The 26,003-nt window shown below is 51.9% G+C and overlaps 1 protein-coding gene across 5 annotated transcripts in view; it reads left to right on the top strand.

Annotated features, from left to right (window-relative positions):
* The window catches only part of PPP6R2 (protein phosphatase 6 regulatory subunit 2), a 73,946-nt gene extending 48,276 nt beyond the window's left edge, over positions 1-25,670 (top strand). For 3 of the 5 annotated variants that reach the window (XM_048499449.1, XM_048499448.1, XM_048499452.1), the window contains 7 exons: positions 1,125-1,258; positions 1,828-1,997; positions 6,389-6,551; positions 9,655-9,746; positions 11,145-11,355; positions 20,436-20,552; positions 22,258-25,670. In XM_048499449.1, the coding sequence (XP_048355406.1) occupies positions 1,125-1,258; positions 1,828-1,997; positions 6,389-6,551; positions 9,655-9,746; positions 11,145-11,355; positions 20,436-20,552; positions 22,258-22,309 (939 nt within the window). In that variant the 3' untranslated portion in view covers positions 22,310-25,670. Of the gene's footprint in view, positions 1-1,124; positions 1,259-1,827; positions 1,998-6,388; positions 6,552-9,654; positions 9,747-11,144; positions 11,356-20,435; positions 20,554-22,257 lie in introns of those variants that run through there. The other 2 variants (XM_048499450.1, XM_048499451.1) reach the window with 2 other exon arrangements.
* Positions 25,671-26,003: the final 333 nt, after the last annotated feature.

The raw sequence follows: 26,003 nt of genomic DNA, 5'->3' as shown, positions 1-26,003 counted from the left end.
CCTCCCCTGAGATGGATTCTCTGTCATGGCCGCCGTGGCCCTCAGTTTGCAAGACCTGAGTAAGGCTATTCATGATAGGATGTTTTGGAGGACCTTGATTCATAGGGTTCCAGGAGTCAGAAGTGACTTGACGGCACTTAACACAACACACACAAAGTCACTTGGCAGGACAAGCATCACGGGCAGTCATTTCTCCGTCTCCTCCTTTGGGAGCAAGCTTTCTTGGAGGCTAAGTTGACACGTGGGGCCACTTCTGATACCATCCCCATTTGTCCCATTAAGACCGACATCGGTGCTGACCACCGCATTGATGTTAGCGCTGAGACTTCCACAACTGGACTGGAGCCAGCTCAGGCTTCTTTATCGCCCTGCTTAGGAAGGAGGAAGTTCAAGCCACTCAAAGATCAGGTAGTTCTGGGAACGATGCAGAAGAAGCTTCACCTCCTTCAAGAGCTTTTGCCCAGTTGTTGTCGCTCGCTATTCAAAGATCAGCTGGAGGACTTTCTGAAGGGGTTACTCACGGCCAGTACAGATCAACCCCTCTGCAGGCAGCAAGATATCCTTTGCTGTTGGCACTGACTATCTGGTTGACCATTTTCTGCAGACTCTCAAAGCCACAGTGATGGCTCCTATTGCCAGGGGGCCACTTCCTCAGCCTGGTAGCCCTTTCTGCTCTCGCTCCCTCCCCTGGTGGTGCAAAAGGTGCTCTAGTTCCTCAAATTGGGAGGCACTGAGCACAAGAGGCACGACTCTTCCACTTGAGCACGTGTTCTGTTCGGGGGGGGGGGGGGGCCATACTTTTTTGTAGTCTAGGGAGTTTCTGAGATTGTGTCCTGAGCATGCACAAAGCCCATCAGTGTGAATGCCCAGATGTCACTTGCAGGACAGTGTGAAAGTGACTTTTTCCTGAGACAGGAAATCGTGGAGAGGCTGTCCTTGATCCACGGGTCTTCAGGAGCTCTGCGAGGGCCCGGCTTTGCTCTTTCCGCCAGGGCACATAAGGGGTTAAGAACTACTTCACAATGACTGATCTCTTTAAGCCGCAGTGGTCAAACACCTGGTTCTGGATGCTTTCCCTTCCCCAGAAGGTCTCATCAGCTGTGATGCTTTATTGACCTTTGTAGCCCAACGCCTCCCTGTTTGAAGCTTGCTGCAATGAACGAATCCAGCAGTTTGATGATAATGAAGAGGAAGAGGAGGAAGATATCTGGGAGGAGAAAGAAATCAGCTATGCAACCCAAGTCAAGGCCAGGACACGGTAAGGTGGGATAGACGTTGTACGCTCCATTTTGGGGGTCTTTCCTGATCAGCTGCCAGACAAAAGTCTGTGGTCACTTGATTTCCAAGTTGAGCTGTGCTGAGGACTGGAGGGTCTTGTGCACTCAGAGACCCCGGGCATTCAGCATGCCTTTTTGGCTTGATCATTTTGTCTGACCTGGCGGAGGCAGTCTTGGCCTTGCTGCTGGACTGATGAGTATTCTGTGGGACTTCATGCCCAGGACTCCTTGGCTTGTCTTGGTTTGGGTGGCCTCCTTGGTGACCATAAGCGCTTCACAGCTTGTTATGGGCCCCGGCCTCTGTGGGGGAGCTGGTTTGGGGGCTGGAGGTTCAGCGAGTCTGTGGTTTGACTACCACTTCCTCAAGGCAAAGTGAATGTGGTACCAATGCTCAGCAGGGAACCAGTTACAGAGGTCTGTGGCCGCCTCCCCTGAGCCCTGTTGTGCTCATCATGATGGTGTACAATTAAATTAACCAATTCTCAGTATGACAAAATCCAGCCATTGAAACAAGCCTGATTCTGCTGCTGTCCCCAATTGTGTGCTTCAGGTTTGGAGTGTCTCATTCCTCAGAGGGGTCGCCCAGAAGTGGCTTGCAGAATGGCGACCGTGAGGACCACGGGAACTTGGAAGGAGTGGAAACAAAACAGGCACCTCGCTCAGCGACGGACGACAACGGCAGCCCTTTTGAACAGAGGAGTTCGGGTCCCTCTTCTGAAGGTAATGGAGGCTGCTGCTGGTCTCTGGGAACCTGGCCCAGGCAAGAGTTTCCTTCTTCTACAGATGCTCCAGGCATCACCTCTGTGTTCTCTTGCCTCTGAAGCATTGGTAGCTGGAAGACTCTGACAGGCTAGTGAATGCCAAGAAAGGGCAGCGTGCTGCCACCACAGCACTTTGGGTCTCGTCCTGGGCTTCCACGCAGCGGTGGGAATTCAAGACTTCTTATAAATGGTGCAGTAAAATATAAAGTAGACAAGACAGGTGTCTTGTGTGTGTTGCAGCCGAGGGGCCCTGGGCCAACCCAGTCACACAGAGGAGCATTTTCCTTAAAGATCTGTTGTCCCAGGAGGATGCCCAGGTCTTGCAAGAGTCCACAGGGAGGCCTGGGTTCACTGACCAGTCATTGAGAGCCTTGCTTGACCAGAAACTGCCTCCATGACGGAGTGTGATCAGGCACAGCATAAGGAACTGGTACCTTATTGCTGCTTGTACAGAGAAATCCTATTGGGCTCATGCTGAAAGGTGAAAATCTTGCCTCAGATTGCAGGTGACATTCTCTTTCCCTTGTTGTTTCCCCTGGCAAGCAGGTGGGCCCCTCGTGGTCAGTCCAAGGGATGCTGTGTAATTAGCCTGCTTCTGGGGGGGGGGGTGAGGGGGCAGCAGCACGACGCTTCTTCTGCCCTTTCCCATGAATCAAGAGGACCAGACTTCACCTGGCTTTGAGGTTTTGAGAGTTCTAAGAAAAGCAACTTGTGGCTTCTTTATTCATCGCTGCCACGCTTAGGAGGGTGTTGCAGGTCTTCTATCCAATTCTTCCTCCCCGCAGAGGGCGAGAAGATGTTCAGGGACTCTTGGCTTTTATGGGAGCCACCATCTTGGGCTCACCCCCTTTTCAGATCTGATTTCTCCAAATTCCCTCTGCTTGGCTCCTTGAGTTCTTCATTTTGATATTGGAAGAACCTATGGAGGGAAATTGGACCACGGGATTCACATCTCCCTCTTCTCATGTAACAGACTCCACCCTCTGGGACTGAGGCACCCACTCCAGCATAGACCCCACTCACCAGAGGAGCAGCTCCATTGCTGACAAAGCTCTGTCTCCTTGGATGGGAACAGCCCCTGCCCCAGGAGTGCCTGACTCGGGGGTTCCTGACCTTTTGAGGCTGTGAGCACCTTTGGAATTCTAACACACTGTGCTGGGCGCAGCCACGAAATGGCTGGCACTGAAGGCCGAGCCAGCCACAAAGTGCTTGCCACAGCTTGACTTCGGTCACACAGGTCCTTGGGTATTATCTACTATTGTGGAGATGTACAGTAACCAGGTGACAGAACTTCATGTGGTTCTTGCCTTCCTCCTCAAAGAATTCTGGGGAAAGTCAGGTTCAAACAGGTAGCATCACAGAGTTGGAATGGGCCATGCAGGCCACCTAGTCAAGGCCCCTGCTGAATGCAGGCTCCGCGGAGAGCATCCCAGACCAGTGTTCAGTCACTGCCAGTGAGAGGATGCTCACCACCTCACTTGGCAGACAATTCCACTGTTGCACAACTCTTACGGTAACATTTTTTATCCTAATATCCACTTGGAACCTTTCCGCTCATAATTTAAACCTATTGTTATGAGTCCTGTCCTCTGCTGCTGACAGGAACAGCTCCCTGCTCTCCTCTAAGTAACAGTCTTCAGATACTTCAAGAGAGCCTCATTCTCCTCTCCTCCGGACTAAAGGTTCCCAATCTCGCAGCCGTCCTCCTAGGGCTTTGTCTCCCAGCCCCTGATCTCCCTTGTCACTCTCCTCGGTATCAGCTCCATTCTGTCCACATCTTTTGGGAAGGAAGGAAGCTCGTCACTTGATCAAAGAAAGAAACGAGATTGCTGTGGCAGGACCTGTTGGAGACCAATCCATGCTGACTTCCCCAGATCACCAGGCTGTCCTTCAGATGCTTGCAGAGTGACCCTTTTAAAATCTGCTCTGCTGTCTTCCCTGCAACAGGGGTCAGGCTGATTGGCCTGTAGTTTCCTGGGTCCCCCCTCCTCCCTTTTTTGAAAATGGGGATAATGTTTGTCCTCCTCCAGTCTTGTGGCACATCTCCCCTCCCCCAACTGGTCTGGAAGATGATGGATGAATGCTCTGCACGTTCTCTTGAAAGTTCTTTGAGCACTCTTGGGTGCACACCATCTAGCCTGGCGGATTCACACTCATCCAGTGCAGCCAAGTGCTTCTCAACTACCCCCCTGTCCATGTCAAGCAGATGCTGTGCCTTCCCTACTGGCACCTCTAGACGAGCCTCTTCTCTTATTTGATATGGACAAGCTGGAACAGGTCTAGAGGAGGGCAACCAAAATGGTAAAGGGTCTGGAGTCCATGTCCTATGAGGAGAGGCTTAGGGAGCTGGAGAAGTTTAGTCTGGAGAAGCGTAGGTTAAGGGGTGACATGATAGCCACGTTTACATATTTGAAGGGATGTCATGTCGAGGACGGAGCAAGCTTGTTTTCTGCTGCCTCAGAGACTAGGACACGGAGTCATGGGTTCAAGGTGCAGGAAAAGAGATTCTACCTAAACATTAGGAAGAACTTTCTGACCGTCAGGGCTGTTCGGCAGTGGAATTCACTGCCTTGGAGAGTGGTGGAGTCTCCTTCTTTGGACGTTTTTAAACAGAAGCTGGATGAACATATGTCGGGAGGACTTTATGTGTTCCTGCATTGCAGGGGGTTGGACTTGATGGCCCTGGTGGTCTCTTCCAACTCTATGATTTTATGATTTTCTTGATTTCTTCTTCAGGGAACAAACCAGTGGAAAATAAGCATCAAGCCTTTCTGCTTTCTGTCAGAATTTCTCCCTTTTGATCCAAGATTGGTCCTAGTACTTCCTTGGTTCCCCACAGCAAAAGGACATCTAAGAGGACATGGTCACTTCCCCCTAAGGTCCCCACCACCTTCACCTATCATCTCTTGTCTGTTGGTCAGTATTAAATGAAGTGGTCAGCCACACAGGTCAGGAATTTGTGTAACTGTGGATGTCTTGTGGAGTTTGTCTCCCAGCACACATCAGGGAATTTGATATCACCCATAACTACCAGATCATGTTTGGATACCCTGTCAGGGAGGGCAGCATCCACTTCTTCACCCTGGTCAGGAGGTCTGTAGCAGACCCCAAACACATTTCTGTGCGCCCTTCCTTCCCTTATCTTCTCCCAGATACTTTCCGTTGGGCTGCCCCACTCCAGAAGAAGAAGAAGAAGAGTTGGATTTATACCCCCCTTTCCCTTCCCCCCTCACAACAAACACCCTGTGAGGTGGGTGGGACTGAGAGAGCTCAGAAGAACTGTGACTAGCCCAAAGTCACCCATCTGGCATGTGTTGGAGTGCACAGGCTACTGTAATCTGAATTCCCCAGATAAGCCTCCACAGCTCAAGTGTCAGAGCAGGGAATCAAACCCAGGTCCTCCAGATTAGAGTGCACCTGCTCTTAACCACTGTGCCACTGCTGTTCCTGCCGTATTTCCTGACAAGCAAACCCTCTTGTCACATACGGTGCCATTCCGCCTCCTCTTCGAACTGTTTGTTTTTTCTTGACTCTCTTTATATCCATCTGCTACTACATTCCAAGCCTCCGTAATGCCTTTTAAATTATATCTGTCTGTCTGTATTAGAAGCTCAAACTCTTTATTGCCCAAAGTTTGGTCACTGGTGCATCTGAAGGCCCGCACCTTTAGATGTGGCCCTTCCAGGTGGGCCTCTGTTTTTGGCGCACCTTCATTTAAATCCCTGTGTTGGTTGTCTCCCCCCCCCCCCAGCAGTATCAGTTCAGAACCCGCCTGATGGAGCTCCCCAGGTGTCTCCCAAGCACATTCTTCCCTGACCTTGTTAGGTGAACTGCGTTGCGTGGAAGTAGGTTGTCATTCAGAAACCCCAGCCCCTGGATTCCACATGGCTCCTGCTGGCCCCACAGAGGCAGCCAGGGGTTCACCTTCCTTAGCTTCTGTTCCCATTGTGTTCCTCTTCCTCTGATGGGAAGGATGCAAGAGCGTGCCCCCTGCGCCCCCGGTCCTGTCAGATCCCCCTCTCCCCCCCAGGGCTTCACAATCAGCCTTGATGCTGACAAGGGTGTTCGTGGCCGTGGTGTTGGTTTCCCATCTGTAAGTCTGATCAGCTTTGGGATCCAGCATACAATGCCTGCAGTTTTTGCCCCTGGCAAGCATCGCAACTCTCGGGCCGGGGGTCAGGCCTGGGCACGTGGCGTTCATACGTCTCAGCAGGGAGTGACCTGTGGCCAACACTTCCCCTTCCCTCCCAGTGGCATTTCCTTGTGTCCCTCTGTCCTGCTCCCTTGGCCAACACGCTGCTCAAGGATGGGTGCAGACTCAGAGCACTGCTGTCCTTTGTGTTTCTCCAGGATCCGAGTGGACAGCTGTGTTTGAACCGGTCAGTGGCGAGCCTGCAGCTTCATGCGTGGCCATGGATGTCGGCTCCAGTGTGTGGGACTCCGCTGCCTCGGACCTCAAGGCTTCAGAGGAGAGAGGATGGGCCAAGTTTGCAGACTTCCAGCCGTTTTGTTGGTAAGTGGGTCAGAGGGCACCCATTGCTCTTTTCTGAAGCCTTGAAGTAGTGATGGCAGCACGTGTATGGCCATTAGAACTGCTCTGTCAACTAGAGGTCTTCTTTGCCTCTTGCCTGGGGCCAGACTTGACTGCCGGAGAACTCGTAAACTGGGCATGATGAGAAAAGTCCATCCTTTGAATAATGAAAGGGGTTCTAAAGGTTCCATTTGTAGCTTTTGTGGCTAGTCACGCCATGCAATATATGTAACTATCCTACTGAATTTCATGTGCTGCTCAGTTAAGTTGGTTGCATCGTCTGGAAAGAGCTTTTCAGAAAATGGGAAATTTCACCATTCTGAGTGATGTGGTGTCAGCTGGAACCTGGGTACCTTTGCTGCCCTGCCCCACCCCCAGAGCATCCATCAACAAACAAAGAGATGGAGACAGTGCAGAGAAGGGCACCGAGGATGATTGAGGGACTGGAGCACCTCCCTTATGAGGAGAGGCTGCAGCGTTTGGGACTCTTTAGTCTGGAGAGGAGACATCTGAGGGGGGATATGATTGAAGTCTATAAAATTATGCATGGGGTAGAAAATGTGGACAGAGAGAGATTTTTCTCTCTCACACAATGCTAGAACCAGGGGGCATCCATTGAAAATGCTGGGGGGAAGAATTAGGACTAATAAAAGGAAACACTTCTTCACGCAACGTGTGATTGGTGTTTGGAATCTGCTGCCACAGGAGGTGGTGATGACCACTAACCTGGATAGCTTTAAAAAGGGGCTTGGACAGATTTATGGAGGAGAAGTCGATGTATGGCTACCAATCTTGATCCTCCTTGATCTGCGATTGCAAATGCCTTAGCAGACCAGGTGCTAGGGAGCAGCCGCAGCAGCAGAAGGCTGTTGCTCTCACCTCCTGCCTGTGAGCTCCCAAAGGCACCTGGTGGGCCACTACGAGGAGCAGAGTGCTGGACTAGATGGGCTCTGGTCTGATCCAGCAGGTTCTTTCTTATGTTCTTATGAAGCAGGCCTGGCCCAAGTGTAGATCCCTCCCTGAGAGCAGGGTGTTCTCCTAATGATGCCATTGCTTGAGAAGGACTGTACAGGTGTTGCATTGCAGTCCTTCCCTGGATGGCCTTGGAAAGTCACGTCTGTATCAGTGGGTTTTCCTGAGGTTTGGGCTTCCAGGGCTGCTCTGCCCAAGGGGAAGCACAGAGATTGATTTGACGTAAAAGGAAAAGAAGTTCCGAGGAATACAGGTCTGAGGAGGAGAGTCCCTCGTGTGGACCGTCCTTTGTGTTCACGTGCCAGGTCTCTGCAGAAGCCTTTTTACTTGTTGACTTTGCTTTTTTCCACGTAGTGCATGTTTCTCTCTGTGCAAGTAATCCCAGCTATTCCTGAATATGCACTTTGTGATGAGAACGCAATCGTAGATCAGCAATGATTTGTGGGGCGCATTGCTGCAGCTCTTCCAGCTGCTGCTGTTCTCAGTAAACGTCTTGCCAATTAGGCCTGTGTTCTGCCCATCCACATACTGTGTTTCTTCACATGACTTCCTGTTTGAGATAAGTGGGAACTGTTTTTCTTTTCTTGCGTGGAGGAAAACATGGCAGCCTGTGGAGCCTAAGCACAGACTCAGCTGTGGGTTGAATGGCTTCCTTACATGCTTCCTTCTTTGCTGCGGACTTGTCTTCTGGGTCTCTCTCTTGAAGGTCTCTTGACAGAATTGTACTTGTGTTGTTCCAAGTAGGGGAGTCGAGTCCGGCGTGAAAATGTTCTCTGATCCGTCACTGGGAGTTCTTGTGTCGATTACTATTCCCTTCCTATCCTAGACCTCAGTTTGTGATTCCGATGGCTGATGGAAGTGAAGTTTTGGGTGGTCCCTTAATGGGGCCTTTCCCCTTAGCAATTACTGAAGAATGTCCATGTGCAATAAACCTGCTGATTATATATACTGATGGTTATGTGGGGAAGCAGATTGCAAATGCCTTAACAGACCAGGTGATCGGGAGCAACAGCCACAGAAGGCCCTTGCTTTCACCTCCTGCCTGTGAGCTCCCAAAGGCACCTGGTGGGCCACTGCGAGTAGCAGAGAGCTGGACTAGATGGACTCTGGTCTGATCCAGCTGGCTTGTTCTTATGTTCTTATGTAATGCACTGAGGTAAATTGTAGATCAGGGGAGAGCAACTTCTGCTTCCTGAGGTAAATTATTCTTCCTCTCTCCTCACTGGTGACTCATGCAGGCATTTTTAATTTAACAAAACTACAAATGTATTGTTACTTCCAAAGAAGGGTAAAAGTTGTGGTGTTGGTTTTTTTTGCCATACAGTATAACTGAAGGGTGTATTTGCAGCTTAGTTGGATGGCAGTTCCTTCTCAAGTCTTGTCGTATTGCATTATGTCTCCCTCCCCCTCAAATGACTCACTGCTTTGCCCTGGGGGCCAGGCTAGCTTCCTTCTGGCTCCTACCTTGGCCCCGGAGCTCAGAGGAGTTTGCTGCCCTTCACCCAAGAGGGGAAGCCCAGAAGGTTGGGCTCGATTGGCTCCATCCCCAGTTCCCCCGCTCCAGTTGACCTTAGGACTTGGCCGGGGGGGTGGGGGGGGCAAGCTAGCTTCCTTCTGGCTCTTACCCTGACCCCAGACCCCAAACCTAACCTCCTGTCTCTGTAAGATCACCCACTTGGTTTAACCTGGGACATCTAGCCCTGCTCTTTCTCTGTGAAGCCCTGTATCTCCTCATCCCTTAGGACTGGCCAGGTCCTACCTGGGGCACTGAGTGCCTTTCTCAACCCCCAAACTCCCCTGCCCCCCTACCCCACCCCCCAGACCTTCCACGACCTTCCACTAGCTGATATCTGGGAATTAGGATGCTCCCCCTGTAGGCAGGGATTGGCTGTGGCGCCTGGAAGGTGGAACAAAAGGTCGTCTTTCACCAGCTGGCCCCTACCTCAGAGCCCCCATGTTGTGCTTTCCCCCAAACGCTTTGTGTGGCCAGATCTGCACTGGGGCTCGTGCAGCCTCCCCCGGGGCACGCATGGGCTGCTTCCCCACAGCCACCGTGCTGGCAGGGCTTGACAGAGACCCTTGGATCGAGGCTGAGGTGCCCTTTCCCTTCCAGCTCCGAAGCAGGCCCCAGGTGCAGTTCTCCTGTGGACACAGAGAGCAGCAGTGACTTGGAAGCGAGCCCCAAGCAGAGCCAAGACAAGAACTGTAAGTGGGGGTCCCCTGAACCTTTCAGGAAAGAGGCGGGGTCCAAACCCCAGGGAAGCTGGTGGCTGGAGGGGGAGGTGGGCTGAGAACTCACTGGGGCACTGCTCTTCTGGTGGAGGAGGCAGGGCAACGGGAAGACTTCCTGGGAATGCCTCTCCTTCCTTGCTGCCTTGGCAGGCTGCTGCCCCTGCCCCCTCCGCTCTTTCCTAGCCTCTAGGGGCGTCACTGCAGGAGACTTATCCTGTAACGATGGTCAGTTTACATGGTGCAGAGATCAATTCCTAAGTCCCATGAAGAAATGATAAATGCTTTGGAGGCAGCATCAGTCTTCGTAGCAGGAAAGGAAAATGGCGCCAGGCTTCCCTGCAGTGCCCTGGAGGAAATGTCCGTTCTGAGCCATGGCAAAGGCATCAGCCACCATCCGAGCATTATGGAAACACAGAGCTGGAAGGGACCACCAGGGTCATCTAGTCCAGCCCTCCTGCACAGTGCAGAAATTCACATCCTCGTGCCCCCGGTGACCCCTGCTCCAGGCCCAGAAGACGGCACAAAAAGTCTTCCAGGGTCCCTGGCCGGTCTGGAGTGGAATCGTCCTGGACATGCAGGGAAAGGGCCACGAGAGCCAATCAGGGATGCAGCCCTGTCTGCCCACCAGCAGGAAGCCTTTGGGTATCTCTGGGTCATCAGAGCCTTGCTCTACCCTTGCCTGATGCTGACTACGCAGCTCTCCCTTGTAGGGAGGACTCCTCATCTCTGGACCACGGGGGTTGGGGGACATCAACATTGGGATCCAGTAGCACCACAGAGACCAACAAAAAACCTCCAGGGCGTAAGTCTCCCTCAGTCAAAGCTCACTTCATCCGATGCAAGTCAGAATGAAGATCTGTCAGATCTGTTCTATCCAGGTCAGGTGGTGGGAGGGGCCAGTTGGGAGGCAGGGATCAGGAGGTGAGGAGGCCGGCAGAGAGGCTGGAAGAAGGAGAAGAGGAAGTGGTGCCGAAGAGCAGCATCTCTGCGGAGTTCAGGGTCCTGTTTCCACCCCACCCCCAACGCAGCCCTGGGGAGTCCTGAACTTCCTGATGATCTCTAGTTCAGCAACAGGTTCAGGACAAGGACCCCACAGACACACAGGGAGTGTTGTAGCCCTCCCTCCCCCTCCCCCTCCCCACAGCTCCAGTGCAGAGGTGTGGGGGTTGCCATCTTCTAGAAGGGGTGGTCTGGCAGTGTGAAGTCCTCGCACAACACGCGCGGGCTGTTCGGTTGAGAGGTGTCTGAGTGCCAGAGAAGATTCCAGCAGGGCCCCTTCTCAGCGGAGGGGAGTCCTAGGCCCAGAGAAGCCTTTCTATGTGTGAACTGGTCCCCTGTGGAGGACATAACGTGCTTTTCTCCCTGTGCCAGTCAGCGCTGCCTCCCCGTGTGCCTGGAACGTCTGCCTGGCTCGGAAGGCGCCTCTGGTGGCCTCGGACAGCAGCTCATCTGGCAGCTCAGACAGCGAGGAAGAGGAGGAGGAGAAAGCGGAGGTTGTCACAGAGACGCTCAGCACAGGTTCAGGCCAGGAAATCACCCAGCTGACGGTGGATGCTCAGGCTGAGGAGGCTGTGCTCACCAGGTGCGGAGGGCCTTGGCCCCAGGCGGGAGAGGCAGGCTCCAGCTAGGATGGCCCGTGGCCAGCAGGGACTGTCCTGTGCCAGGCCGGAAGGCTGTTTGTGGGGGGAGGAGGAGGAGGAGGACCGTGGCTGCCCGTTCATGTTCCAGAGTCTCCTCCCTCCCCCCCCCCCCCCCGGTGAGAGTGCCACGCTCGAGACCTCGGCCTCGAGGATCACGGATCGTTCTGAAAAGATGCTGTGACCAGATATGGAGCTTCGTTGGAACCCGGTTGGGGGAGGGGGAGGTTTCAAGGAGAACAGTCGTTTTGCCTCTCAAGGCAGAGCAGGCAGCCCCCTCGGCCAGCGATGGCTGCGCTTTCTGCTGCGCGTGGTGTGAAATCTTCCGGAGGTTTCCCAGAGACTGGCTGGAGTGTTCAGAAGCTCCTGGGGGGCAATGAGGGTGCCCCCAAACCCCCCCCCCCCGGTTCTGCTGAGATGAGGTGTCTGTCAAAGAAGAGCACCTTTGTTGGAGGATGTGAATAGTTGACTCTTACTAGCTGATCCTATCTGAGTTTGGGGTTTAATTGCTGTGGAAAACAGAAGGGTCTCCCGTTGGAGGGAGGCAGCCTTGCCGTTGGCCGCGCGTGTGTGTGTGTGGGTGGGAGAGCATCAGTGTCCAGCGTGGGCCATGCTAGTGGCCGAGGGAGTTGCCGCTCTCGCTTCCTTCCCTTTTTCACACTCCCAGTGCAGTCACTGGGCAGCATGTTTGTCTCCTAAGCCTGTGCTGCCAGACCTGCACGTCTGGTTCTGGGGGGGGGGGTGACTGGGAAGTTTTGAGATGCTACCCGTTCCCCCCCCCACCCCCCACCCCAGCAGACTACAGCAGGCCAGGGGCCAGCAGGGCTTGCTTGTTCCCATCTTTGCAGAGTGTAGCCAGCAGCCCAAGCCAGACTCTGGAAGGGCCAGTGCTTGGTATTCATCAGAGGAGGAAGTGATCGGGGGTATCTGGTGTTGGATACCCACCTCTTCAGCTGCGGCTGCGGTTCTGTGGCTGCCATCCATGCCAGCCCCCTGTACCACGTAGGATGACGGAAGACATCCGTGGCAAATACATGTCCAACTTCCTCTTCAACACTTCCAAGTAGGGAGAGCCTGCAGCATCCCCCAGCATCCAGTTCCACCACTGGACCACCCTGATACTTAACAGGTTCTTCCTGCTATTCCACCAATATTTCCCCTCCTGTGATTTAAGCTGTTACTACAAATCTTAACCTGCACTTCCAGCTGAAATAGCCCCGGACCCTCACCTCCGTTACAGACCTCCGAAGCTTTCCAAGAGTGATCGTGTCCCTCCTCAGCCTCCTCTTCTCCCGGCTGAACATGCCCAGTTCACACAGCCTTTTAGTCTCTAAACTCTTAATTGTCCCCATCCCTCCCCTCTGCACCCGCTCCAGATGTTCTATCCTTCCAATAAAAAGGCTTCCAGAACTAGACCCAGGACGGCACATTTTGTGTCCTAGATCCTCGCCTGTGTTGATAACCATCTTAAGATTGAATTTGCCTTCTTTGTTGCTGCGCTACACTTGCTACTCATACTCAGTTTGCAGTCCACCAAACCCCCGAGATCCCATTCATACATTCCACGTCCCAGAAGAATAGTCTTCATCTGGTTTGTGCGTGAGTGTGTAAAGTGCCATCAAATCATCGCCAACTTATGGTAACTCCATTGAGATTTCAAGGCAAGAGACTAACCAAGTTGGTTTGCCGTCACCTCCCTGTGCACAGCGGCCGCCCTGGAGTTTCTGGGAGGTCTCCCATCCAAATACTCACCAGGCCAGCCCTGCTTAGCCTCTGAGATCTAATGAGATCTGGCCAGCCTGTGCTATCCATGCCAGGGCACACTTTCAAGTACATAGATGCAAAACCTTGCATTAAATTGAATTTACATTAAACCATTAAACTTCTTGTTCACACATGAGCTCATTTTCCAGGGCATCCAGGTCTGATTGCATTTTAGTATTCGCTACACTGCCCAATTTGGCATCAACTATACATTTATGAAGTAGCCCCTTCACATCCTCATCTAGGCTGTTGATATTACAAAGCACAGGGCCCAAAACCGAGCCCTCTGCTCCTCATTAGCTACTGCCCTCCAATTATACCAGGGGGACATTAACTACCACTCTTTGGATGTAATTATCCAACCAATTGTGCGTACCCCTATCCATCCTAAAATTTAATCTACAGCCCTTCAATTTGCTGATCAGAAGAACATCATGAGGAACATTACAGATGCCTCACTAAAATAAAAATATTCAAAGATAGAAAATATTCAAACCCAAAGATAGAAGAAGCGCAGAGAAGGGCAGCGAGGATGATTGAGGGACTGTAGGAGACAGGGGATATGATTGAAGTCTATAAAATTTTGCATGGGGTAGAAAATGTCGACAGAGAAACTTTTCTCTCTTTCTCACAATACTAGAACCAGGGGGCATCCATTGAAAATGCTGGGGGGAAGAATTAGGACTAATAAAAGGAAACACTTCTTCACGCAACGTGTGATTGGTGTTTGGAATATGCTGCCACAGGAGGTGGTGATGGCCACTAACCTGGATAGCTTTAAAAAGGGCTTGGACAGATTGATGGAGGAGAAGTCGATCTATGGCTCCCAATCTTGATCCTCCTTGATCTGAGATTGCAAATGCCTTAGCAGACCAGATGCTTGGGAGCAGCAGCAGCAGAAGGCCATTGCTTTCACCTCCTGCACGTGAGCTCCCAAAGGCACCTGGTGGGCCACTGCGAGTAGCAGAGTGCTGGACTAGATAGTCTGATCCAGCAGGCTCTTTCTTGTGTTCTTATTCAATATCCGTGGCATCCCCACAATCTATCAAACCCGTTAACCTCATCAAAAAAGGAAATGAGATTAGCCTAACAAGAACTGTTAGAGACAAATCCAGGCTGACTTTTCTTATCACCAGGTTATGCTCTAGATGGTTACGCATCAGCCCTTTTAAAATCTGCTCCAAGAATTTCTCTGGGACGGAGGTTAAACATGACTGACCGATGGTTCCCTGGATCACCGTCTTTCCCCTTCTTGAGATTCAGGAAAACCGTCGTCCTTCTCCAGTCATCTGGAACAACACCAAACCCCCAGGAGACCCTGGTGATCATGGATGGCGGCTGGGCCAACTCCCCAGCTAGTTCTTGAGGCGCTCTTGGGTAGACACCCAGGCGAGTGGTTCTCGTCCAAAGCATCCAGATGCTCATGAACGGTCTCTGTATTCATATTCGCCTACCAACCCAAACCTTGCACACTGCAGCCCCAGAAGAGTGGGGCACAACAGGCCCTGAAACCTCTCTGCCTCTGCTTTAGCCTCCATCAAGTGGCCTCTTAGTTTTTCCACCGGTGGTAGAACTGTCCTTTCCTGCCCTTTCCACTTCCTTCTCACATAAACAAATAGCTGGAGCCCCACTGCAGCTTACATTTAAAATGAACTTCCCTTTCTGCTCCAGTGCTCCTCCCCATGGAATCTTTCCCATCATCCCTTTACATTTACTAGATCAGTCCTACTAAAGTCCAACATACACATCTGTATAAAACATCAAATATCCTAGGAAAAGGGAGGATTATATCAGCACGTGATCGCTTAACACCCCCCCACCCCCCCCGGGTGTGCTCTCACCTCCTGGCTATCCCTTCTCCTTTTTGAGAGAGGACACAACTCTGCAAACAACGCGAGAAATGTTGTGGCCGTGGGCATTTGACAGAATAAGTCTCCCAGTACCATCAGGGAAATCAAAATGCCACCGGATTGTATTATTTAGATGCACTGGACCGTTGTTCCAAGAGGAGAGCACCCTCCTCCTCCTCTTCTTCAACTATTCTCTGCTGCTGCGATACATGCCCTGCACCATCTCTAGAGATGTGAAAGCGGGGGAGGGGGAGTGTGTGTGTGTGTTTGTCCCCTCTCCCATTTTTCCTGAGATCTTTTCAATTGGAAAATTTGGGGGAACCCTGAAAAAAAGTCCATGAAATGTTTAGTTTTTTGTATTGTCGAAGGCTTTCACGGCCAGATTCAACTGTTGTTGAAAGGTTTTCTTCGGAGCTGTGTGGTTATGGTCTGGAGTTCAGATCTTGGTTCTTGAAATTCTCGCTTTGCAGAGGTTGTGGCTGGCATCTTCAGAGGTGCAGTATAACAGACTTCTCTCTGTGATGCACCTCTGAAGATGCCAGCCACAGATGCAGGCGAAACGTTAGGAACAAGATCCACCAGACCACGGCCACACAGCCCGTCAAACCCTTACGCTGCTTTGGGATTTTTCCGTTGCTTTGCTTTCAAATGAAAGGGCCTTACCTGAGAGCCAGCGATGAACATGGAAACGGTTCCTTGGCATTTGTCGTGTGCTGGCTGAGCAGAAGCTGCTCTGCGAGGGATGGAGCGTGCAGCTGAGGGGGCGTCACTGCCACGCTGCTTTGGGGTTTGTCATTGGCCTGCTCTCTGTCATGGGATGCTGAGGTCCGCTCTCATCCCAGTTCCGCCAGGTCCTGAGCTGCTTAGCCTGGTGCTATTCAGAGCCCCTCCAGCTGTTCAGGGCCGTGCCTACCAGTGAGAAATGACTTGGGGGTGTGACTGCTTTTCTGCGAGAGTCCATAGCACCAATCATAAACAGCAAATCCCCTGTCTGGCTCTAATGCAGAATTGAAAACTCCATTTTAATATAAACATTTTAAAATACATCAGTGAACGACAAGGGGTAAACTATACAGTAGCGAATGGACAATATTGGAATTTGAATCCCCGACATATATTCATGCACAAGGCATTGTGTTAGAGAGAGAGGCATTCTTCTGGACTATCGTATACACAACACATCTCTACCACAAGAACATCATATTCAATGGATTGCGCACGGTTGTGAGGTGAACAAATTGGCTGGTGGCCAATCTCCGATGAAGGTGGTAGTATTGACCCGGGATGGATTCTATTCCAATATACAACTTGTACCAGAATGATGTGAGTGGCTGAAGACTTTTTAGTCGAAAGTATTGAATTCATCCCGGGTCAAGACTACCACCTCCATCGGAGACTGACCACCAGCCAATTTGTTCATTGAATATGATGGTCTCGTGGTAGAGACGTGTTGCGTATATGTTGGTCCAGAGAATCTCTCTCTCTTTTTTTGTGCATGAGTGTATGTGGGGTTTCGAATGGTTGTTGTTGTCCATTGTATGTATAGTTTATATGTTCATTGATGTATTTTAAAATGTTTATTTTAAAATGGAGTTTTTAATTCTGTATTAGAGTCCGTAGCATCCCCTGGCTGGGCTTCTGGTTGTGGCAGTCACATTGTTTGACTGAACAGAGAAGGCTTGAGGGAGGGAGGGGTTCACCATATGAGTTCCATAGGGCAGAGAACAGGAGAGGAGGCTGCATATTCCTGATGTGAGCGATCTGGAGGCCAGATCCTATGAAGACAGGTTGAAGGACCTGGATTTGTTCAGCCGGAGAAGTGAACAAAAGAAAGAGCCTGCTGGATCAGGCCAGAGTGCATCTAAGCATTAAGCATTTTTAAGCATTTTTTTATTGTCATTGTGCATGCACAACGAAATTTACAGCAGCATTCCTCGATGCACACAATTTCAGACTCATACATCATCATCCTCCACCCATCCCTACACAGCCCCAAATACATCAATATGAAGCAGCGGAGTTTAGCATAGCCACAGCTCTAGAGTAGAAGCTGTCTCTAAGCCTCTTTGTCCTAGTTCTGAGGGCCCTGTATCGTTTGCCAGATGGTAGCAGTTTAAAAAAGAGAGTGTGCTGGATGAGACGGGTCCCTCAGAATATTTTGGGCTTTATTTAGGCTTCGGCATTATAGATTTCTTCCAAGGAGGGGAGAGGGCAGCCGATAATCCTTTTGTGCAGTGGTGATCACCCTTTGGGAGCTCTCTTCCTATTCGGCTCATACTGTGCAACTGGAGAACCACATACACAGATGCAGTAGGTTAGGACACTCTCTATAGCACAGCTGTAAAAGGGACACTCAGGAGTTTTCCATCCAGTTACAGCTGCTTCCTTAAAAGTCTCAGATAGTACAGTCTTTGCTGGGCTTTCTTTAACCACCGCTGCAGTCTGTACTCCCAGGTCAAATCCTCTTTAATCATAACGCCCAGAAATTTAAAACTAGCCACCCGCTTCCACTTCTTGATCTCCATTTATAGTCATAGGGCTGAATTTCTGAGCTATTCCCTTCTGTATAGTCCACTATGAGCTCCTTTGTCTTGTTAGTGTTAAGAACCAGGTTATTTTCCCTGCACCATGGAGAGCAGTCGGTCCACTTCTTTATTCCGATAGGGCAGATTCATCCTCCAGAGATGAGTTCCCCCCACCACCAAGTTGTGTCATCAGCAAATTTGATAATGGTGTTACTATGATAGACAGGGAGTACAATCATATGTATAAAAGGGTGAACAGTGTAAAGGACCTCAACACACAGCCCTGTATGCGTTCCTCGGTTATTTAGAGTAAGAACTGAGGAAACCCGATTTCCCAGTCTAACCCTTCTGGGAGCCGCTCCAGACAAGAAGCAAGTCCCTAATCCAATAAAACAGATTGGAATGTGTGAGTCCAAGATCCACTAAAAGTTCTTTTGTCACCAGTCTTTGTGGCGAGATTATATTAAAGCCGCATGGAATCTAAAGTCCGCAAAGAGCATTCGCGACATAATTCCCCTGCTGTTCCAGATGCTGCCAAAGCTGTGTGGGAGGCTAATGGGTAAATGGCATGCCCTCCGTAGATCTATTAGTCCGATATGCGAACTGATGTTTATCAAATGTATCTGGAAGGCAAGAACTAATATGCCTATGGACCAGTTTTTCAAAACACTTCATGATGATGGGGGTGAGTGCCACTGGTCTATAATCCTGAAGATTGTTAGCAGGAAATCTCTTTGGTAGTGGAACAATGGTGGAACAATGAATGGTGGAATCTAGTCCAGCATTCTGCTACTCGCAGTGGCTCACCAGGTGCCTTTGGGAGCTCACCTGCAGGAGGTGAAAGCAATGGCCTGCTGCTGCTGCTGCTGCTCCTGAGCACCTGGTCTGCTAAGGCATTTGCAACCTCAGATCAAGGAGGATCAAGATGGGTAGCCATAGATCGACTTCTCCATAAATCTGTCCAAGCCCCTTTTAAAGTTATCCAGGTCAGTGGCCATCACCACCTCCTGTGGCAGCATATTCCAAACACCAATCACACGTTGCATGAAGAAGTGTTTCCTTTTATTAGTCCTAATTCTTCTTAAAGACATAAATCGAGATGAATCTAATTTTGCCTTGACTAATGGAAAGGCCATGATTTGTCAGCAAGTACTTTATGGTGGCACTCATCTGCCTGCAAGCGCCTGAACTCAGATGGAGGATAGCTCTGCCTTCGCTGTTGAGTGCTGATCTGTGCTCGGCAGCACAGGTCTTCCTTTGGGAGAAGATGTGGGCAAGACAGAGGGCGGGGCTCTCCTTGTCACCTGTGGACATTTCCCCCTCATCACTGAGCACCGAGCCTGTCGCTTTCTTTCTCTTCCTTTGAATGTATCTGGCCTCATGGTCCTTGAGCTGGAGCCCCCCCGGCACTGGCCCCCCCAGTCCAGGCTACTCTTCAGCTGGAGCCGCCCCAAACACACCATCTCTCCTTCCATTCCTTGGTCATCCTCATCTCTTGGAGTTTGATTTCACTGTTGAGCTCTTGATGCAGTCACAGGGCCTTCTGAGGGCATCGCCTTTTTTTCTTTGTGATTGGCATACTCGGTTTACCTTTAAGAATAGCCACTGCTCTTGGGGTGGGGGTGGGGGGGATTCCTTTCTCTGGCCGATTTTCTAGACATGGAATCCTCCCTAGTAAAGCTACCCAAATCAGCTCTCCTGAAGTTTCCTTATTTCATGCAACTGCCTGCCTGCCTGCCTGCCTGCCTGCCTGCCTGCCTGCCTGCCTGCCTGCCTCCCTCCCTCCCTCCCTCCCTCCCTCCTTCTGGGGAACCAAAGTGGCTGACGTTGTTTTCCTCTCCTTCCCCGTATCCTCACGACCAGGCTGTGATGCAGGTTCGGCTGAGAGAGCGGCAGGCCCCAGGCCATCCAGCTGGCTTTCCTGGCAGAGGAGGGATTGGAAGCTGGGCCTCCAGATCCTCTTCCAGCGCTCTGACCACGTGGTGGGGTTGTCTGCTCATTCTGGAAGAAGCCATAGAGAGGGTCTTCTTTTAGAGGACAGTCCCCTTTTTTCCAGTTTACTTCTGCCTCGTGGGAGGCTGTTGAAATCTTTGCCCTCACAGTGCCTCCAAATCCTGTGCACCTCTTTGACCGAAGCCCCTCGTAGCTGCAGAAGAAGTCCTTGCTGGCTGGCATCCTGTTTTGCACAGAGGCCGGTCAGATGCCGCTAGAAAGCTCACAAGGGGCTGACGGAGGCAGCCGTCTTGCAGTGTCCCCCTTGGTTCCACGTAGCCCATTGCTACAGACCAAGCGGTTTTCTGATGAGGGCTGAATGGACCCCCATGGTGCTGGGGTGGGGAGTTTCCACAGATGTTTCCACTGGAGTTGCCTGCCTCAGTGGAGGCATGGAGGAGGGAACAAGGTGCTGGGCCTGTGGGCTGGACCACTTCCCTGCCTCTCCCTCCCTCCCCCCCGTCCCTGTGCAGGGTTTTACAGATCTATAGTAGCAGCTCCGAACGTGGGGGTGGGGTGGGGGGTAGGAGAGGTGCCTTGCCAAACCTGTGCTTTGGTTCTCCAGTTGATGGCCCGGGTGAGTTGTGCTGTTGGTTGGGCAGCCTTGAATGGCCGGCTGTGGTGAACTCCCCTTCTTTGAAGGTGAGGGGGTGGTGTCGTGGGCTTGTTCAACCTGGAGCTAAAATGCTTCTTGTGCGCCAAGCGGCTTTTTTTGTGCTCTCGGTGCCCAGGTGTGTGATGTCCTTCTGCCCTCGCTGGTCCATAGTTGTGCCTCAGATGAGTGGGACATGCAGTTGCCAGCTGGAAGAGTGGCATTTCTTGTCCTCCTCCCTGGAAAGGTGTCGCAGCCTCTCTGTTGTCGATTTAACCAGAGCTTCGGTTCTCCCCACACAGCGCTGCTGACTCCCTGGCTGCTGACAAGCTGACCATCCTGGAGACCGAGTCCTGCAAGCCCCAGTCTTGCGCTGACCCCCTACAGGCATCAACCACCACAGAGGCCCGAAGAGACAGGTGAGAGGTAGGGCGGGGCCTCTATTTTGAGCCATGGGCTCGGTCATTTGGAGCCGAACAATGTCTGATTTTTCCCCACACATTTTCACATGCAGCTGTCAGGTCTCGAACCTTGAAGCAATAAACGGACTCTGTATCAGTAGTGTTTATTGATCGGCATCGAGGCACCCAGCTTGGCAAAGCCAGTTCTGGGGGACCTGGCTTTTGCTACCCGTTTTATTACAGTGTTGATCCCCCCCTCCCTTTTCCCCAAGGAATGTGAGAAAGAGATAGTTTGGAGCCGAGGCGCCCCGAGGTCGGCGATAGATAGAGATAGAGCCACCTGGCATCCTACCCCCACAGGAAAGTGGAAACAACCCTGTTTCCCGTGGGACTAGTGTGTCAGGGGAAAGCCTAGTTATTTACATGACTTCCGAAGCCGTAAAGCAAAGATCAAGCAAAGAATGTCCCAGAATAGCAGCGATAAGATGTAGCAGGCTGGTTACATATATCTCATAGCGAGGTAGTTACATATATTGTGTGTGATTGCTGCTGGAATTGTGTGTGATTGCTGCTGGAATTTTAAATGTGTTAAGTTATGTTATGTTGTTTGAGTTGCTGTTGGAGAACAGCCATGTTGGGAGCCGCCTCGAGCCCCTCGGGGAAGAGGCGGCCTATAAGTCTAAAATATAAATAAATAAATAAATATATCTTGTGGCAGTTACATTGGGTTAGGAATGCATCTCAACCACCAGATACAACCCCCTGACAGCAGCCACACAGAAAATCGTCTCTTCACCATAGCTGCAAACTTGGCTGCTTTTTAAAGCGGGTGCATGAGGGCTACGCGTCTGTGCTGTGTGCTGGCTCTGCACCTTCACCAGATCGCCACATCATGAGCCACCCACAGCAAAGCACAGAGCAATGGAGGAGTGAACTTGCAGCCTGTGTTGTGGCCGCAGCATCACCTCAGCGGGTGCCTGCCTAGTGTTGTTGAGCTGGTACCACAAACACACAAAGGCTGTCAGATTCAGTATCTCTATACATGAGCTTAGAGGTAACTACTAGTCAGAAGTTAAATTCCCCACGGTATGGGAAATTTCTCAAAGATGAGGGGGATAGTGCACAGGAAACTGAAAAGGAAAATCAAGAGAGTCAAAACTGTCCAAGATGCTTGGAGGTTATTTAAAAACACAATAATAAAAGCTCAGCTGGAATGTGTTCCGCAGGTTAGGAAAGGCAGCGCCTAGTCCAAAAGAAAGCCGCCAGGGTTAACAAGGGAGGTTGAGGAAATTATCAGAAAAAAGAAAATGTCTTTTAGAAAATGGAAGTCCAGTTTGACTGATGAAGAATACAATAAGGAACACAAATCTCAGCCCAATCTACCTCACAGGGTTGTTGGGAGAATAACAGAATGGTGTCAGCTGGTTTGGCTCCCCATTGGGGAGAGAGGTGGGGTTTAAATGAGTCAAATAATATGCTGAATACTGGAGGAAGGGCGGATGTGGAGTGGGAAGGAGCAAAGGATGGGGGAGGGGCTGTCCGGAATGTACAAAGGAACATGTGACCACGGTCCTTGGGAGATCGAACAGTAGGTGGGCGTATCTTGACAAGGAGCCCTCAAGCAGGATCTTTCCCCTCGCTTCTGCAATGCAGCCGTGTGCTGTCACTTGCAGGTGAAGATGATGTGATAAAGACCATCTCTCTCTGTTCAACGTTTCTGTAGGAAAAAGGATCTCCTGCCTGAATCAGAAGCCGCCCTGAATGGCCCCGCGTGACAAAGCGACAAGGCTTGGAGGTTGTGAGCTTGGTGGAGCTGCCGGCCCTTTCCAGACATTGAACTGCCTTTCACCGACTGCTGCCTTGCTGAGAGAGCCGAGACGCTGATGCTGCACCAGGACCCTGTCTGGCAGTCCTGCAGCGCGGGTGTGTGGCAGCAGTTCCCCCCAGCCCTGAAGGAGGACCTTCTCTTCAGAAAGGTGGCAGGCTGCAACTGGAACAGAGCCCAGCATCACGGGTGGCAGTTCTGGACGGACAGCACTTGGCCCCCTTTTGTGTGGCAATAACGCCTTATCAAAGATGAGGCAGACAGAGGGTGGGGCCGGGCAAGGACCTCCGGAGTGAGTCACCTGAAGGCGGCACCTTCTGGTCCCACTGTGTGGGTTTGCAGCAGCCCAATGCCCAGCCCTGCCCTGCAGCTGACGTTCCAGGCCCTGGACCTTTGAGGATGCAAGGAATAGAGGAGACAGCTGCTGCTGCTGCGGGGGGCAACGTGTCTTTAGGTTCTTTTGGTTTATTTTATTTTCTTAAGTTTGTAATGAATGCTGGAACTGCAGCACTTTGCACTTTGTATCTGGTCCGGGCTGGAAGTTGGAGGAGATGGTGCCATAGACGGCCCCTTCCTGCTGCAAGGACTCTGCAGAAGGGCAGAGGCTGCCCCCAGAGGGCCCTGGCACGAGGCCGGCTGGGACTGGCAGCCGTAATCGCTCCGGGACAGTGTCCTCTCCGGCCACCCTCGACGGGCCTGCCTTGGGCAACCTCTTCGGCCCAGCCGTGCTGCAGGAGGCCACCGGCCACCCTCCTGTTTGGAAGCACTGGCTGAGGCCATGCTGCCGTGGAGGCCCACTGGTCGCTGTGGGGAAATAAAGCTCTGTGCTAATGTGGCTTCTGGGCTGGCTGAGGAAGTGCAGCGTGGAAGTCTGGCCTGCCCCCCCCCCTTCTAGGAATGCTTCCTTACACTGTATGATGGTGACATCTCTTGTCCTGCACAGAAAGTGTGTCCAGAGTGACTGTCCAGGCTTGGGAGAGGCAGCAAGGGCTGGCAGCTGCGGGGGGTGTTCCCTGGACTCGCTTGTTAGCCGCCGCCCCCTCCCCCGGGTGCCCAAGGTAGAGAAACCACAGCCGCAAAGCTGAGTGCCCTCCCGCAGACTTGGCTTTTTCTTGAGGGGGAGCCTTGGGCCTTCCACAGCCAGTATTATAAATCACAGCATTATATGACGATGCAGCAGGCCCCTCCCGCCTCTGACGCCTCTGAGAAAAGGTCCCAGAAGAGGGCAGATCCAAATGGGTGCTGTCCCTTCATCCGAGGTGAAGCGTGCTGTTTAGCTAGAGAGAGGCCACGAAGAGCACGTGGGAGGGTGTGGTCAGGGAGAAAAGGTTTCTTTTCACCCATCGTGCTCAGATGTGGGGTTTCTTGATGTCAGTGAAGAGGGACCGTATTTGTCCTCCAGGCGACACCATCTGTATGGCAATTAGCGAGGCCTGCCAGTGGCTGGCCATGGAGCTTCCGTGTCAGAGGCAGTGTACCCCTGGGTAGCAGGGGCTGGGGAGGAACTCGCTGGGCTTGGCAGTGCTGGGCTAGGTGGGCCCGCAGCCAGGACATTTGGCATTTCCTTCCTCTGGATTGTCCTGCGCGCCACGTAGCCATGTTTTCCAGTTTTAGAAGTGGGAGCAGCTGTGAGGGGCCCGCCATGCTGGGGCCTCAGTTGCATCCTCCTGCTGGCATGTTAAAGGCGTGGGTGGGGGGACACTGGAGTGCCCCAAGGCGAGCCCCGTTGTTTCCCTGGGAGCAAGAGTGGCTGCAGCTGGTGGGCGGGCCTCTTGGGTGGCCCAGACCTGTCCCACGGGGAGCCCAAAGGGAAGGGAGAGGCGGCAGGAGGCTGCACTTCTCATCCCAAGGAGGCTGGGCCATAGAAGCATTTCTTGGGTCTTGCTGAGGGGCCCAGATTGAGCTTGCATTCAAACAAGCAACTGCACTGAACAAAAATGCTACGAGGTACTTATATTCTCAGACGAAGGAGCTTCTGGGCAGTACAGGAGTCAGTGACATTAAATGTGAGCGGATTAGGAGACACTTAGAAGTGCAGCCTGTCAGATCAGCTGGAAGTGTAAGGTGGTGTTGAATGTCAGCCACAGATCGGTCCAGCTTTCCTGATGACCTCACCCCACATATTCATATGTTAAACAGCACAGGCCCACAGGGGCTGAGGTGGGTCTTGCAGAACCCCACAGGCCACAGGGCTGAGCAGCACTCCCACAGCACCCCCACTCGACACCTGCCCTCCAGGTAGGACTGGAGCTGCCACGGAGCAATGCTACTTGATCTTAGCCCAGAAAGGCCGTCCAGAAGGATTCTGTGATCAGTGGTATTAGAAGCTGTCAAGAGGATCGACAGAGTGGCTGTGGCCAAATTCATGATGGCTGCATTGGTGTGTGGGTCAAAAACTGGTGACGTAGCAGCCCCATGGATGGAACATGCTTGTCATGCTGGTTGTTTTGGGGCACTGTAGGCTCGAGCAATGCGCTCTTCAGTTTGGAAGTAGACCTGGATACCTTTTCACAGGTGGAGGTTAGGATTCAAGCAAGGTGCTCTAATGGTATTCCTGGCATGCCTGTCCAGTGTGTGTCGAGACTTGTGTCTGGCATGATTTTGCCTCCGGCAGAAGGAAGAAAGGCAATAATATAATTTGTATGAGCAACGAGGGGTGGGGAAGGTCAGACCGATTCTGAGACCATCGTTTCCAGAGTCCCCCTCCGACTAGGAGGGCTCCACTAACTTGGGATGTTTGGGGCAGGCTCAAAACCACATGAAGTCCCTGGGGGTGTCGCTGAATAGCTGCCAGATTTGTAACCATCATCTGCCTTAGCCTTTGCCGCTGACAGCAGGAGGCCTCTGTGGGGCGGGGGCACTGTTGGGGTGTTTGCTTTTTCTTCCCTGAGTTTTCTCATTCATCTGGGAAATGGGAGGAGGAGAGCGTGCATGAAGCCTGGAGGCTGGGGAGAGGGCAGTCTGCAGGTGCGCTTGAGAGCAGAGCTGAGCACTTCCTTGTTTGGGGATCTCAGCTTAAGTTTCCTCCCCCCTCTTCCACCCCTTACTTGACATGTGCCATAGCAGCTGTGTGTGGTGTGTGCTGACAGTGGAACAAGGAAAGGAAACGGTTGACAGTCAGTTGGATCGCTCCTAGCAAGCCACATCCAGTTTATGCTGCGGAGGGCCAGAAGGAAACACACCAGACAGAGTCCCGCCCCGTCCCCCGGCAGCTGGCACGTGTGGTCACCTGTGTTTGCATTTGTGTTAAGAAAAACTTTCCTTCTGAAGGAAGGGGAGATGTTGACTCAAAATAAACATTTATCCATGAATCTTATGTTGATAAGAGAATACTGTCCGTTGTAATGACTTTGCACGGAATCTTGCCCTAGCACTGATTCAGGGCATGCAACCATTGAGCTCTGGAGACATGCTGAAAATACTCGGCCCATGGATTTCAGCCTCACCCCTTAGAAACGTAAACAACCTTTGCTACATCAGACTGCTGGTCCATCTAATCCAACATTGGGTCTCGTACAATGGCCAACTGGTTCCCTTGTGAGGTCAGCAAACAGGGTGGAAAGGCCCTGTTGTCTCCAAGCACTGGGTTGTCAGGAGCTCACTGCCTCTGAACATGGAGGTTCATGGATCTATTCTCTGTGAAC

The sequence above is a fragment of the Sphaerodactylus townsendi genome, linkage group LG06 (genome assembly GCF_021028975.2).
Source record: "Sphaerodactylus townsendi isolate TG3544 linkage group LG06, MPM_Stown_v2.3, whole genome shotgun sequence".
Taxonomy (NCBI): Eukaryota; Metazoa; Chordata; class Lepidosauria; order Squamata; family Sphaerodactylidae; genus Sphaerodactylus; species Sphaerodactylus townsendi.
Note: the sequence above shows the minus strand (reverse complement) of the source record. Positions and strands in the feature narration are given on the sequence as shown.